At 41.1% G+C, this 15,644-nt stretch overlaps 1 protein-coding gene across 1 annotated transcript in view; it reads left to right on the top strand.

Moving 5' to 3' along the window:
• LOC137281065 (mucin-2-like) overlaps positions 1-15,644 on the top strand; it is a 61,577-nt gene that overhangs the window by 13,772 nt on the left and 32,161 nt on the right. The window contains exons 5-8 of the mRNA XM_067812209.1: positions 2,436-2,549; positions 3,172-3,267; positions 12,895-13,032; positions 13,635-13,730. Coding sequence (XP_067668310.1) covers positions 2,436-2,549; positions 3,172-3,267; positions 12,895-13,032; positions 13,635-13,730 — 444 coding nt within the window. The remainder of the gene's footprint in view (positions 1-2,435; positions 2,550-3,171; positions 3,268-12,894; positions 13,033-13,634; positions 13,731-15,644) is intronic.

Here is a 15,644-nt window from a genome sequence, read left to right as displayed (position 1 = left end):
ACGTCATTTGCGTAATTGTTTCGTTGCAGCTACATCCACTGGGAATGTATAATTTGGAGGTCGAGTGACTGCCCAAACCATTCGAAATCGCCTGCGCTCTGCTCGTCTTCATGCGACCATATCGTGGACCAATGCTAACCCGTTTCCATCGACGCCATCGTCTTCTGTGGGCACGATGGCGCCTGAGATGGACCCAGTGAGATTGGAATAGGGTTGTGTTTAGTGACGAATCAAAGTTCACATTAACCTTTGCTGATGGATGGGTTGGAGTTTGGAGAATACGAGGAGAACGCAATGCACAGTGTTGCGTACAGGAAGTGGATCGATTTGGGGGCGGTAGCATTATGGTTTGGGGTGCTATCGACGGTCATGCTCGATCCAGACTCATTGTCATCCAGGGAAACCTTAATGCGCCCGCATGTAGGGATCATGTGCTCGTTCCAGAGGTTTTGCCATTCACGGCAGCTCATGACCCAGGTCTGACTTTCCAACAGGATAACGCCAGACCTCATACGATCAATTTAAGAACAAATTTCCTCAGGAACGGTGGCATCAATATCATGGAGTGGCTCTCAAGATCTCCCGACCTCAACCCTATAGAGCATGCTTGGGCTGTGTTAGGCAGGCGGCTCCGTCAAATAAGGAACCCTCCACAGAACTTGCAGGAGCTTGGTGCCATGCTGGTACGAATATGGCGACACATACCAGAAGCTGTGTTCAGACGCGTCATCCAATCCATGAGGAGGCGTTGTATCGCAGTTGTGAACGCCCGATATTGATTTCATTAAGTTCTGACTCACAGTTTTTGATCATGGATATTGTAGTTGCATTTCCGGTTGAACCGATTCCATGACAAACATGATCTGTATACTATAGCATCTTTAATGATTTGAAAATTGAATACAATCGTTATTTTCCAAAATGTTCAAACTATTGTCTTTGACACTAAGTGTAAAGTTATTTGTACCCTATACTTATTGTGTTCAGGCAGCGTTTGGTGGAGTGAAGGATTGACGGTTAGATGCATTATGACTTAAAAGCCTGTTATCAGAAATTTGCTTGAAGGTTTGTTATAAATGGTAGATACTAACCTAAATCACATTGATAAATTGTTGCTTCAGGATGTGGACTTGCAATGAGTTCACACTTCATATTCAAATTAGACCATTTTATCTTACCTCACAACGACATAAATGTCGCTCTCTGGTTAACTGAGCACTCTTTTATTTTTAATGTACTCCACTTACAAGAGAGGTACATTGAAACATACCCGCTGCCAACGGCAGCTCTTTCGGTACTTCGCGTTAGTACTTCTTTATCTCGAATAACATTGAATCACACATGATGCACGGAAATAACCGATGTTTTGCAAATGCAAATCTATGGAAGGGAGATAACTCTAGATCTGTTTTCCTTGTGTGGTTAGCAGAATCTAGCGATGGATACGAAAGTATTTGCCTGGCATTTAAATAAATGCACTTACACAAAACGTTCAAATGTCCCTTTTATAAGGGAAATTACACCGCGGCGTCTTCACTAAGACAATACCTGCGGGAAAAACAGTAAAACACGAGATTCGAATCGTTTGATTCACACAGACTGGCTGAAGTGTACGATACAATACCTATGTTTCAAACAGATCAAAATTAACATTGAACTGTTCGGTAAGATAAATATGTTGTTCACTGGTCCATCGGGGCCCATGAGTTGATGTACCTTCGATGTGTGTTTATGTTCCCCTTGCCCTTTGGGCACAGGGAACAATATAACCCGAACAGAAGAACATAAAAGGGGAGAACATAAAGAAACATCGAGTGTACATCAACACATGGTCCTCTGGGGACCAGGGAACAACGTATTTATCTTACCTTACACCTCAGTGATAATTTCGAACTGTTTGAAGCATGGGTATCAGATCGTACACTTCAGCCAACCTGTGTGAGTCAAACCATTTTGAATCTTACATCTTGTTGTATTTTCCCAAAGGTATTGTTCTTGTAAAGTCACCCCAGTGTAATTTCTCTTCCTAGTATTGACACGGACTAAATTTAAACGTTCTGTCAAAATATATTTCTTGCAATGGGAGCCCAATCTTGTAGGAGATTTTGCAGATGACATGAGAAAAAAAGATTGAGAGTTATCTCCCTTCCATCTACTTGCAATTTGTGAAACATTGGTAATATCCGTACATCATCCATGAGTCAATGTTACGCAAGATAAAGACGAATGACCACGAAGTAAAGATTGAGTTAAAATTGGCAACTGGGTGCATTGTAATGCACCTCGCTTGTAAGCAGGGTACACACTGTGTGTGTGTGTATGTGTGTGTGTGTGTGTGTGTGTGTGTATGTGTATGTGTATGTGTGTGTGTGTGTGTGTGTGTATAAATAAAATAATGATAAAGTGCTGTATTGACGTGTCATGTGCTGTTTCAGCGTCCAGCGTGTTACCTACAACGACTACAACCACAACAACTACAACCACAATACCCACTACAACTACAACCACAACAACTACAACCACAACAACAACTACCACTCCAGCATCAAGTAAGTGTAATGAAAAAGTGGTGAAATGTAAGCATATGATTATGATTATGCTTGTAATCGACGTATTTGTCAGTCTGAGGGAGGGATGCTGCATGCTGCGTTCCAAAGCCAATTTGCGCAGATGATGTCTATCTCTGGATTGTCTGACTAAGAGCTAAAATGAGTGCCACGTTAAGCAACCAACACGTCGTATGCTTCTTTGAGCCAACATCGTGTGCTTCCTGTGTTTCTTGTGTGAAACTCACCACTGTGTCACGATTACAATTTCAGCAATATTATTTCACAGAATCGTGAAGGTCCGGGTTAGAATAGGCCTTGAGCAACCCATGCTTGTCATAAACGGCGACTATGCTTGTCAAAAGAGGCTACTAACGGGATTGGGTTTTCAGGCTCGCTGACTTGGTTGACACATTTCATCGATTCCCATTTGCGCAAATCGATGCTCATGCTGTTGATCACTGGATGGTCTGGTCCAGACTCGATCATTTATACCACCGCCATATAGCTGGAATATTGCTGAGTGCGACGTAAAACTAAACTCACTCCCTCACTATTTCATGAGGTATAATCTAACAACAGTGACCTGCCATTGCAAGTATTAATGATTCGTTGTCTGTTTCAGCCTGCATCTTTCCCGGAATCACCTGTGCTGGAAACTGCGACCCAGCAGGAGTTGTATCATCTTTGACTTGTCCACCTGGCCAAGTGTGCTGTGTCTGTAAGTTTCCTTTGACCGTTTCTGAACACCACAACACCAATACCAATAATCAAACCACATGTTCCGGATGACACAGCCCAGTGAATGACGTCATCATGAGCACTGACTGAGCACATATGTAAGCAATTGGAACTCGATGGCTGGCATCAGTTTGACCCCCATCCCCATCCCCCACTGTTTAACTACTATAGGTTGCTGGAGTCCAATTCTAACCCAAGATCTAAAGGCTTCCCTCTATTATTTTGGGGGTTTCCATGTTCCCGTCCGGAAGATTCAGTCCGACATGAAATACTGAAAAAGGTTTCCCTTGTCAATTTTTTACACCTCTGTAGAGTTGTGTACCTTGATGTCACAAATAAACAGTGCTCTTCCCCTTGCCACATAATATATACTGGAAAGAAAAGTTAGGGATATTGATGTATTTAAGATTGATATTTTATCAGTATGTCAATGAATAAATACACCAGCATCCATAATTTCAAAATTTCAAAATTGGTACATTTTTTAGCTAATAAAATATTATTCTGGATCCATTGAGCAGAAGGAACTGCACCACCATCATTGGATCCATTTTATCAATTTGTGTGTCTTATATTTATTTACTTGATCACATCCTTGTGTGTACTGAAATTCATTTGTGTATAACATTGGGCGATGAGAAACACTGTGAAGATTTTGTATAGTGTTTCTTTTGTCTGCACACATGTGTTGCATATTTGTGAATACGTGTTTGTTCACGTGGCTGTGGTTGTGTGGTGCTGAGAAACACAAGTATATGTTACATACGTGGACTCTATAGTGGACTGAGGAAATGCAATCCAACTCGAAAACGTATAAACCTAAAATACTCAAGAGACTGAGAGAGACTGGTCCCCAGCAAGTAGATCGGCTCGCAAGTGAGGTACACCGCTTCATACCCAGAATCAACAGTCCATTCTAGGACCTCAGTTTGGTCAGTCTGATAATCAGCATCCTCGAAATTCAGCAAGGGCACGTAACTCTGATCGCGCCATGCCACTGTAGATGAGGTTCGATCAGCTGTTTAAACTACAGCATCGAAACCTTCATTATGAAGAATACAGCACCGGAACCATGCAAAAACGTCAGATGGAGAGTGTTTGCATGGCATAAATTCAATCACATATCAAGGTTTGCCGCTAATCTTGGACACCATTTAGTGGTGTACTTCCGCATGTATTGGTAGTATAAGGCATCACATTATATTGATATAAGCCTTCTAGGGTAACCAATGCTGATACTTGTTTTCCCTTATCTGTTAACGGGACCTGCCAGTATCCCTTCAGTAAATCAAATTTGCTCACATACTTAGCTGTTCCCATCCTATCAATACAATCATCAATCCTAGGCTTTGGATAGGAATCAGATTTGGAGAGAGCATTAACTCGTTTGTAGTTATTACATAGTCGAACACTACCTCCAGCTTTAGGTACAAGGATACATGGTGAACTCCAAGCACTATTGCTGGGTTTGATGATGTTATTGTCCAACATGTAGTGTATCTCTGTTCTAAGTTGTGCTAATTTGATTGAATTCATGCGATAGGCATGTTGCTTGACAGGCATTGCCTCCCCTACATCTATGTCATGATAGATACAGTCTGTCCTAGAGGGTACATCTGGAAATAAATGTGAGTACTCATGAATTGATACCTCCAGTTCAATCTTCTGTTCACGATTCAAATGTGATAACTTAGCATCTAGATTGTTTAAGACATCTGAGTTACTAAGCTTCAAATCAGGTTCTTTGCTTTTGGTACCAGAGTCTCCAGCCAATGTATCATTCTCAGTTATTTCTACTGTGTTTATTGTGTTAACACCCACAGTCTGTGGTACATTTTCAGCATGCCTATCAAAGTATGGTTTTATCACATTGATATGACAAACTTCTCTTGGACTTCCTTTGATCTGGAGTTTCTATTTCATAATCTGTGTCACTCACTTTCTTGCACACAAGATATGGGCCATAGAACCTAGCACTAAACGGATGTCCTGGTATTGGTAGCAGGTTAAGTACCTTGTCACCTGCTGCAAACACTCTATTTTGTGCTTTGGTATCATACCAGGTTTTCATCCTGTCTTGGCTACCCTGCACGTTCTGTTTAGCTATGCTACAAGCCTTAGTAAACCTCTCTTAGAAGTTTGAAACGTAATCAAGGAGATTGATTTCGGTATTCTCATCTAGCCACTTCTCCTTCAGGAACTTTAATGGTCCCCGAACTGTCCGCCCAAAGACTAACTCAAAAGGACTGAAACCTAGGGATTGCACTGATTCCGTAGCTGCAAACAACACATATGGAATCCCCTCGTCCCAATCTTTCTGATTGTCCTCACAATAAGCCTTAAGCCTTAACCTCAAGAGCACCCTGCGACTCAGGATGATACGCACTCGAACTGTACTGAGTGATACCTAATTCATTCATATCCTGCTGAAATATCCCAGACATAAAGTTAGATCCCTGATCTGACTAGATTGACTTTGGCAACCCTACTAGAGTGAAGAACTTAATCAGTGCCTTGACAACAACAAGAGTCCTAACGTTCCTCAAGGGAATAGCTTCGGGAAAGCGTGTAGATGCACACATTATTGTCAACAAATAGACATTTCCTGTCCTTGTGCGAGGGAGGGGTCCAACACATTCTATTATAACCCTGCTTCAAGTGTTGGAATAGGTTGCAAAGGATATTTTGCTATCTTCTGGTTCGATTTACCGACCATTTGATAGGTGTGACATGTTCTACAGAATTGTTTGACATCTTTCTGAATTCCTGGCCAATAGGAATGTTTTAAGATCTTACTGTCTTGTTAGGTCGTGTTAACCCCTAAATGACCTGCCAGTAGAGTATCATGACCTAAGCTGGGAATCTCATGTCTATACATTGGTGGAATAACAATCTGGTGCAATATTTTCCATTCTGCATCTGCTGGACTATCTGGCGGTCTCTACTTCCTCATCAAAACATCTGCAAAACATAGTAACACACTGCCTCCCTGTGACTATCTTTCTCAGAAACGGCTTTGTTTCTAATCAACTTATGTTCTGGATCCATCTTCTGTTCTTCAAAAAGTTTCTCCCTGGTAATATCACTAACTGGTTCGTCAGAAAAAGTGAACTTAACAGTAGGTCTATTTCCGTTAGAAACAAAGCTGTCCTCTTTATCAGTTTCATCCCCAATACTATGACTGAAAGTTGTCACTCCTTCAGTTTCATCAAGTTTACTGATAAAAGTCTGAGGTAAATCAATTTCCCTGGATCTAGGAATGTCAGTCTTCCCTTGGCACTTTGCTTTCTGCTGTGTCATAGGCCTAGTAATTGCACAAGAAGGGTATACACTTATCTCTTCTCTAACCTCCTGCTTTTCACACGGTATCTCACTCATCTTAGGTAGATCAGCTACAACCTTATCTTCTGCAATATCATTGCCCATGATGAGTGATACACCTGGCACTGGCAATGTTGACATGATTCCAACCCTAATAGTTCCTGTCACCAAATCTGATTTCAAATGGACTGATCTGATATCACTGAGGCAAGGGCATGGGGCAACTGTTCACTTTGAGATTTGTTCTTCAATTTCCAACACGCACTTAACAAATGTCCTTTTTATTACAATAAGAACAAACTGGCCCTGAACTCATCATTCCTGCTGAAGAATTTCCCATGTGCTGAACTAAGCGTTCTACCTGCCATCTCATTATTGTTAGAACCTCTAAATGAAGACGAGACAATCCATGACCTGTAACATAACCACATGTACCATCTGACCTTGGTAAACTACTCCCTGAAGCCTTTGACTGACTAGAAGAACTAAACTTCCCTCCACTATGATATTCTGCATTTTGCAATGAAGCCTTACTTGTTAGTGCGTAGTCATCTGCAAGAGTAGCTGCATGTTCTAATGTCTGAGCCTTTTGTTCATCCAAGTAAGTTTTAGTGTCACATGGAATACACCTTTTGAACTCCTCAACCAGCATAAACTGTTTCACTTTCTCGTAGTCTTTATTTATCTTTTTGGATGTACACCACCTATCAAACACCATATCTTTGCTTCTAGCAAACTCAACGTATGTCTGTCCTTCATGCTTTCTGCAGTTTCTAAACTTTTGTCGATATGCCTCGGGAACTATCTCATAAACTTTCAGTATGACACTCTTAACCATCTGATAATCAGAGCTCTGATCAATGGACAAAGCAGCATAAACTTCCTGAGCTTTCCCGACGAGAACACTCTGAACAAGTGTCGTCCATGATTCTTCAGGCCACTTCAGATTTGTTGCTAACTTTTCGAAATGCAAAAAGAACTTATCAACCTCATTTTCTTGAAACGGGGGAATAAGTTTCATAAATTTGGCCACATCATATCCCTTATTCTTCTCATCACCTAGTTTCTGTTGTTTTATTTTCAGCTCTAATTCTAGTTTCTGAATATCTAACTGTCTTGATCTCAATTCCCTTTCTGTCTGCTTTTTCTATTTCTGGACCTCTAACTCCATTAAAATATTTTTTTCACTCATGACTTCTGATTTAGGTTCAAGGCTGTCATCTAAAGTATTTTCATCCACTAGGTATTCTATCACAAGGTTTTAAATATTTAATTTCCGAGACAATGGATCAATGTCAATCTGAACATATTTGCTACCTGTATTACTTCAGATGTTTTTCAATGCAAGGATACCTTCAACATTAATTGTCTGTACAAAATCCTTCACTTTGAATTACATGGCAGTTAATTGGTGTGCTTTCCCTGTTTACACTGAACAATAAAACAATGAACAATTTGAATTTGGAATTGATATGCAAGGGGTGAATATAAGTGCTTTATTTGCACTGATTTCCATTTTATCCCTGCTTAGAAAACCATCAACGTTAAATGAACAGCTCCCGGACGAGCCCCCAAGTGGAGAGATCACGCAACAATTTTAACAATCGTTTTAATGCTGGCAAAACAAGAATCACAGTGTATGGTTAAAAGTCTTACTTTGTTAATCACATAACAGTTCCAATTGCTCCTGTTCCATCTCCTTCCTCTGAATGTGATCACATATGTCCAAATAATTGTCATAAACTATGCCGACATGGCACTCTCAAGTTGACAAAATGAAGACAGCCGACCTGGCCAACCTCATCACTCCCCACCTGGGAACTGATCACCTTTCTTAGTGTTACCCTGTTTAACCAAGTCAAACCCAAGCTGTAGTTATATAATCCTATTGTATTTTCCTTACCCCAGCTTACTTACATACAATGGAAAGTGGTCAGTGGTAAGCAGAGCTTCTCAGCTTCATGGTGAACGGGTAGTTAAAAGTTTTTAGATTAACTTCAGATTTTATAAAGATATTTACAGATATATGTATAGTATAACATATAAGCTATTCTCACTACATACTCATAACAATATGCAATCAGTGATGTTTCCTAAAAACAACACCTAAAACACTTCAAAAGGATTAAATTAAATGGAATGACTCTAATACATTGCCACTGATTAAGGACCAGTTTAGTCAGTGTCGGCGAAGCTGTTGATCTCCAGATAAGTGTCATGAAAGCTATCCACGCCCGCTGGATGGTCTCGGCCTTTCAAACAGTCTCCTAGAAATGTGTGTTGCGTGGTTGGCGCCTCTCTGGAGTATCGGACGTACTGATTGAGTGACTTTTGTTCAGGTATCCATTGTTTGACATGTGACACGTGAGTACGAGTAATACTAGTAATTAGTCATTTTTCGCGTTGATGTCATTGCTTAATATATGTATTGTCTACATCTATTGTTAATTTATATGAAGTGGTGAATAATAAAGCAAAGATAGGACAGGTTGTTTGCTGATTATTCATTGCAATCTACCAGCAAATGATATTTCTATTGATATCATGATATTTTTGCGAGCTTAAGTCATTCGCAATTTTCACAAAAATTATCATGCTCGTGAAAATTTAATGATTTACAGTATAGTGAACTCCGTGTAATACGGTGCACGGTGGATTCGGCATCAAAGATGCTGAACTCTGCTCAGTATGGAGACCATACAGGCCCATTACGGTAGATATTGCATCAAAGATACTGAACTCCGTAATGCGGAGACCATACACGTCCATTACGGTGGACAGTTTATCAACATTATGGCGGACAGTGTATCAAAGATACTGAACTCTCCACAATACGGAGACCATACACGCCCATTACTGTGGACACTGCATCAAAGATACTGAACTCTGCGTAATACAGAGACCATATACGCCCATTACGGGAGCTGTACTTAATTTACTTGGGGTTGTCCGATAAAATGCCGAAATATAAAGTATAGATACACCTGCATTTGAAAAATATTCTTGACAAAGTTCACTACGTTTTGATCTAACATCTGAATATTTTCAGATCAGCACCTTGAACAGAATGAAATGCATAGTATTTTGAAAACGAGCAGCATCGGGTGGTATTTTATTGTTTGAAACTGATGAATGTTTCCACATTATGCTATTTGACGTACGCTGACCGTAATGCAAATCACAAGGGTACGTTATAATAAGTAATCAGCAAGTAAATATACTCTATTATAAGGAGAATGACTTGTTCAAATGTTATATGACGTGTTATCAACATTTAAAAATACTCGTAGAAACACTTGACAGTTAGTGTGAAGTCTGATTGTATATGTTATCACTTACCATAGCAGTAATTGTTGTAGCGACTTTAAGTAAGGTGATTGTTAGCACAAAGTATAACCAGGATTTTCCTAATGTGTTCGAGGATAATAAACTCAGCAAACTAAAACCTTGACACTCATTATTTTTCAAATAGTGTTTTGAAACTTTTCTTGACAGAGTTCTTGTTGTGAACATGGTTAAATGCATTGTGAAAGGCATTACGTCACACACTCATTCCAGTGGTCGGGCTTAAGTAGCAGGGGGGAGAGCACTGCACGTTAAAATCACGTTTCCACGTGACACAAGTCACGTGACCTATTGATACACGTGTAGTTGATCTCACGGTAGCAGAGTAGTGTCATCGGTTTTATGGTTAATTATTCGTTAATTTGCTATGCCATGGTTGTCAAACATTCAGCGCGAAGGTGCCATTAGCATGCTGAATACGGGAACGCCCGTCACTGTTGTTGCGAGGGTTATGGGATGCAGTCGACAGACCATCCATAATCCCCAGACACGTGTCCATCAAACTGGCACCACAGCCGACCGCCCCCGTCCTGGTCGACCACGTGTGACGACACACGCAGAAGACCGACAGATTGTCTTACGTCATTTGCGTAATCGGTTCGTTGCTGCCACATCCACTGGGAATGTACAGTTTGGAGGTCGAGTGACTGCCCATACCATTCGAAATCGCCTCTTCTCGTCTTCATGCACGGTGACCATATCGTGGACCAATTCTAACCCGTTTCCATCGACGCCAACGTCTTCTGTGAGCACGATGGCACCTGAGATTGACTCAACGAGATTGTAATAGGGTTGTGTTTAGTGACGAATCAAGGTTCACATTAACCTTTGCTGATGGAAGGGTTGGAGTTTGGAGAAGACGAGGAGAACGCAATGCACAGTGTTGCATACAGAAAGTGGATCGATTAGGGGTAGCATTATGGTTTGGGGTGCTATCGACGGTCATGCTCGATCCCGACTCATTGTCATCCAGGGAAACCTTAATGCGCCAGCATGTAGGGATCATGTGCTCGTTCCAGAGGTTTTGCCATTCACGGCAGCTCATGACCCAGGTCTGACTTTCCAACAGGATAACGCCAGACCTCATACGGCCAATTTAAGAACAAATTTCCTCAGGAACGGTGGCATCAATATCATGGAGTGGCTCTCAAGATCTCCCGACCTCAACCCTATAGAGCATGCTTGGGATGTGTTAGGTAGGCGGCTCCGTCAAATAAGGAACCCTCCACAGAACTTGCAGGAGCTTGGTGCCATGCTGGTACGAATATGGCGACGCATACCACAAGTTGTGTTCAGACGAATCATCCAATCAATGAGCAGACGTTGTATCGCAGTTGTGAACGCCCGATATTGATTTCATTAAGTTGTGACTCACAGTTTTTGATCATGGATATTGTAGTTGCATTTCCGGTGGAACCGATTGATCTGTATGCCATAGCATCTTTAGTGACAAGAAAATTGAATACAATCGTTATTTTCCAAAATGTTCAAATTATTGACTTTGAAACTAAGTGTAAAGTTATTTGTACCCTATACTTGTTGTGTTCAGGCATCGTTTGGTGAAGTGAAGGATAGACGGTTAGATGCATTATGACTTAAAAGCCTGTTATCAGAAATGTGCATGAAGGTTTGTTATAAATGGTAGATACTAACCTAAATCACATTTGATAAATTGTTGCTTCAGGATGTGGACTTGCAATGAGTTCACACTTCATATTCAAATTGGACCATTTTATCTTACCTCACAACGACATAAATGTCGCTCTCTGGTTAACTGAGTGCTCTTTTATTTTTAATGTACTCCACCTACAAGAGAGGTACATTGAAATATACCCGCTGCCAACAGCAGCTCTTTTGGTACTTCGTGGTAGTACTTCTTTATCTCGAATAACATTGAATCACACATGATGCATGGAAATAACCGATGTTTTGCGAATGCAAATCTATGGAAGGGAGATAACTCTAGATCTGTTTTCCTTGTGTGGTTAGCAGAATCTAGCGATGGATACGAAAGTATTTCCCTCGCATTTAAATAAATACATTTTCACAAAACGTTCAAATGTCCCTTTTATAAGGGAAATTACACCGCGGCGTCTTCACTAAGACAATACCTGCGGGAAAAACAGTAAGACACGAGATTCGAATCGTTTGATTCACACAGACTGGCTGAAGTGTACGATACAATACCTATGCTTCAAACAGATCAAAATTAACATTGAACTGTTCGGTAAGATAAATATGTTGTTCACTGGTCCATCGGGGCCCATGAGTTGATGTACCTTCGATGTGTGTTTATGTTCCCCTTGCCCTTTGAACATAAAAGGGCAGAACATAAAGAAACATCGAGTGTACATCAACACATGGTCTTCTGGGGACCAGTGAACAACGTATTCATCTTACCTTACACCTCAGTGATAATTGTGCACTGTTTGAAGCATGGGTATCAGATTGTACACTTCAGCCAACCTGTGTGAGTCAAACCATTTTGAATCTTGCATCTTGCTGTTTTTCCCAAAGGTATTGTCTTTGTAAAGTCACCCCAGTGTAATTTCTCTTCCTAGTATTGACACGGACTAACTTTAAACGTTCTGTCAAAATATATTTCTTGCAATGGGAGGCCAATCTTGTAGGAGATTTTGCAGACGACATGAGAAAAAAAGAGATTTAGAGTTATCTCCCTTCCATCTACTTGCAATTTGCGAAACATCGGTAATGTCCGTACATCATCCATGAGTCAATGTTACGCAATATAAAGACGTATGAGCACGAAGTAATGATTTGAGTTAAAATTGGCAACTGGGTGCATTGTAATGCACCTCGCTAGTAAGCAGGATAGTCTCTCTCTCTCTCTATCTCTCTCTATCTCTCTCTCTCTCTGTATGTGTGTGAATAAATAAAATAATGATAAAGTGCTGTATTGACGTGCCATGTGCTGTTTCAGCGTCCAGCGTGTTACCTACAACAACTACAACCACAACAACTACCATCACAACAACCACTACAACTACAACCACAACACCCACTACAACTACAACGACGACAACTACAACCACAACAACAACTACCACTCCAGCACCAAGTAAGTTGTATGAAAAAGTGGTGAAATGTAAGCATATGATTATGATTATGCTTATGAGTGAGCGATGCTGCGTGCTGCGTTCCAAAGCCAATTTGCGCAGATGATGTCTATCTCTGGATTGTCTGAGTTAGAGCTAAAATGAGTGCCACGTTAAGCAACCAACACGTTGTATGCTTCTTTGAGTCAAGATTGTGTGCTTCCTGTGCTTCGTGCGTGAAACTCACCACTGTGTCACGATTACACTTTCAGCAATATTATTTCACAGAATCGTGAAGGTCCGGGTTAGCATAGACCTTGAGCAACCCTTGCTTGTCATAAACGGTGACTATGCAATGTCAAAAGAGGTGACTAATGGGTTCGGGTTATCAGGCTCGCTGACTTGGTTGACACATTTCATCGATTCCCATTTGCGCAAATCAATGCTCATGCTGTTGATCACTGGATGGTCTGGTCCAGAATCGATCATTTATACCGCCGCCATATTGCTGGAATATTGCTGAATGCGACGTAAAACTGAACTCACTCCCTCACTATTTCATAAGGTATGATCTGACAATGGTGACCCGCGATTGCATGTGTTAATGATTCGTTGTCTGTTTCAGCCTGCATCGTTCCTGGAATCACCTGTGCTGGAAACTGCGACCCAGCAGGAGTTATATTATCTTTGACTTGTCCACCTGGCCAGGTGTGCTGTGTCTGTAAGTTTCCTTTGATCGTTTCTGAACACCACAACTACCAATAATCAAACCACATGTTCCGAATGACACAGCCCAGTGAATGACGTCATCATGAGCACTGACTGAGCACATATGTAAGCAATCGGAACTCGATGGCTGGCATCAGTTTGACCTCCGCCCCCATCCCCCACTGTTTAACTACTATAGGTTGCTGGAGTCCAATTCTAACCCAAGATCTAAAGGCCTCCCTCTATTATGTTTTTGGTTTCCTTGCTCCCGTCTGGATGATTCAGCCCGATATGAAATACTGATAAAGGTTTCCTTTATCAATTTTTCATACCTCTGTGGAGTTGTGTACCTTGATGTCACAAATAAACAGTGCTCTTCCCCATGCCACATAATAGTATATACTGGAAAGAAAAGTTAGGGATATGGGTGTATTTATGATTGATATTTTATCAGTATGTCAATGAATAAATACATCAGCATTCATAATTTCAAAATTTTCAAATTGATACATTTCTTAGCTAATAAAATATTATTCTCGATACAGTGGATCCAGAAGGAACTGCACCACCACCATTGGATCCATTTTGATCCATGTGTGTGTCTTATGTTTATTTACATGATCACATAATTGTGTGTACTGAAATTAATTTGTTTGTGACACTGGGCGGTGAGAAGCACAGAAAATGCTGCTCTGTGAAGATTTTGTGTTATAATAGTGTTTCTTTTGCCTGCACACATGTGTTGCATTTTTGTGAATACTTGTTTGTTCACATGGCTGTGGTTGTCCCATGCTGAGAAACACAAGTATACGTTACATACGTTGAATCCATAGTGGACTGAGGAATTGCAACCCAACTCGAAAACTTATGAACCTAAAATACTCAATAGAACGCTGATCACGCTGATCATAATCAAAACACCAGACCAACACTGTGAGGTTTATGCATAATAAGTTTCATAAAAATATAGCTATTTGCTACTACGAGGGACATATGTTCAGAAAGTCAGAGTCAGGTGTCGTCTTCATGCACGGTGACCATATCGTGGACCAATTCTAACCCGTTTCCATCGATGCCAACGTCTTCTCTGGGCACGATGGCACCTGAGATGGACCCAGCGAGATTGAAATAGGGTTGAGTTTAGTGACGAATCAAAGTTCACATTAACCTTTGCTGATGGAAGGGTTGGAGTTAGGAGAAGACGAGGAGAACGCAATGCACAGTGTTGCATACAGAAAGTGGATCGATTTGGGGGCGGTAGCATTATGGTTTGGGGTGCTATCGACGGTCATGCTCGATCCCGACTCATTGTCATCCAGGGAAACCTTAATGCGCCAGCATGTAGGGATCATGTGCTCGTTCCAGAGGTTTTGCCATTCACGGCAGCTCATGACCCAGGTCTGACTTTCCAACAGGATAACGCCAGACCTCATACGGCCAATTTAAGAACAAATTTCCTCAAGAACGCTGGCATCAATATCATGGAGTGGCTCTCAAGATCTCCCGACCTCAACCCTATAGAGCATGCTTGGGATGTGTTAGGTAGGCGGCTCCGTCAAATAAGGAACCCTCCACAGAACTTGCAGGAGCTTGGTGCCATGCTGGTACGAATATGGCGACGCATACCACAAGTTGTGTTCAGACGAATCATCCAATCAATGAGCAGACGTTGTATCGCAGCTGTGAACGCCCGATATTGATTTCATTAAGTTGTGACTCACAGTTTTTGATAGCTATTGTAGATAGACATTGTAGTTGCATTTCCGGTGGAACCGATTCCATGACAAACATCATCTGTATGCTATAGCATCTTTAGTGACAAGACAATTGAATACAGTCATCATTTTCCAAAATGTTCAAATTATTGACTTTGAAACTAAGTGTAAAGTTATTTGTACCCTATACTTATTGTGTTCAGGCAGCGTTT

This window comes from Haliotis asinina, chromosome 4, assembly GCF_037392515.1.
Source record: "Haliotis asinina isolate JCU_RB_2024 chromosome 4, JCU_Hal_asi_v2, whole genome shotgun sequence".
Classification (NCBI taxonomy): Eukaryota; Metazoa; Mollusca; class Gastropoda; order Lepetellida; family Haliotidae; genus Haliotis; species Haliotis asinina.
This window is presented reverse-complemented; position numbering and strand designations above follow the sequence as displayed.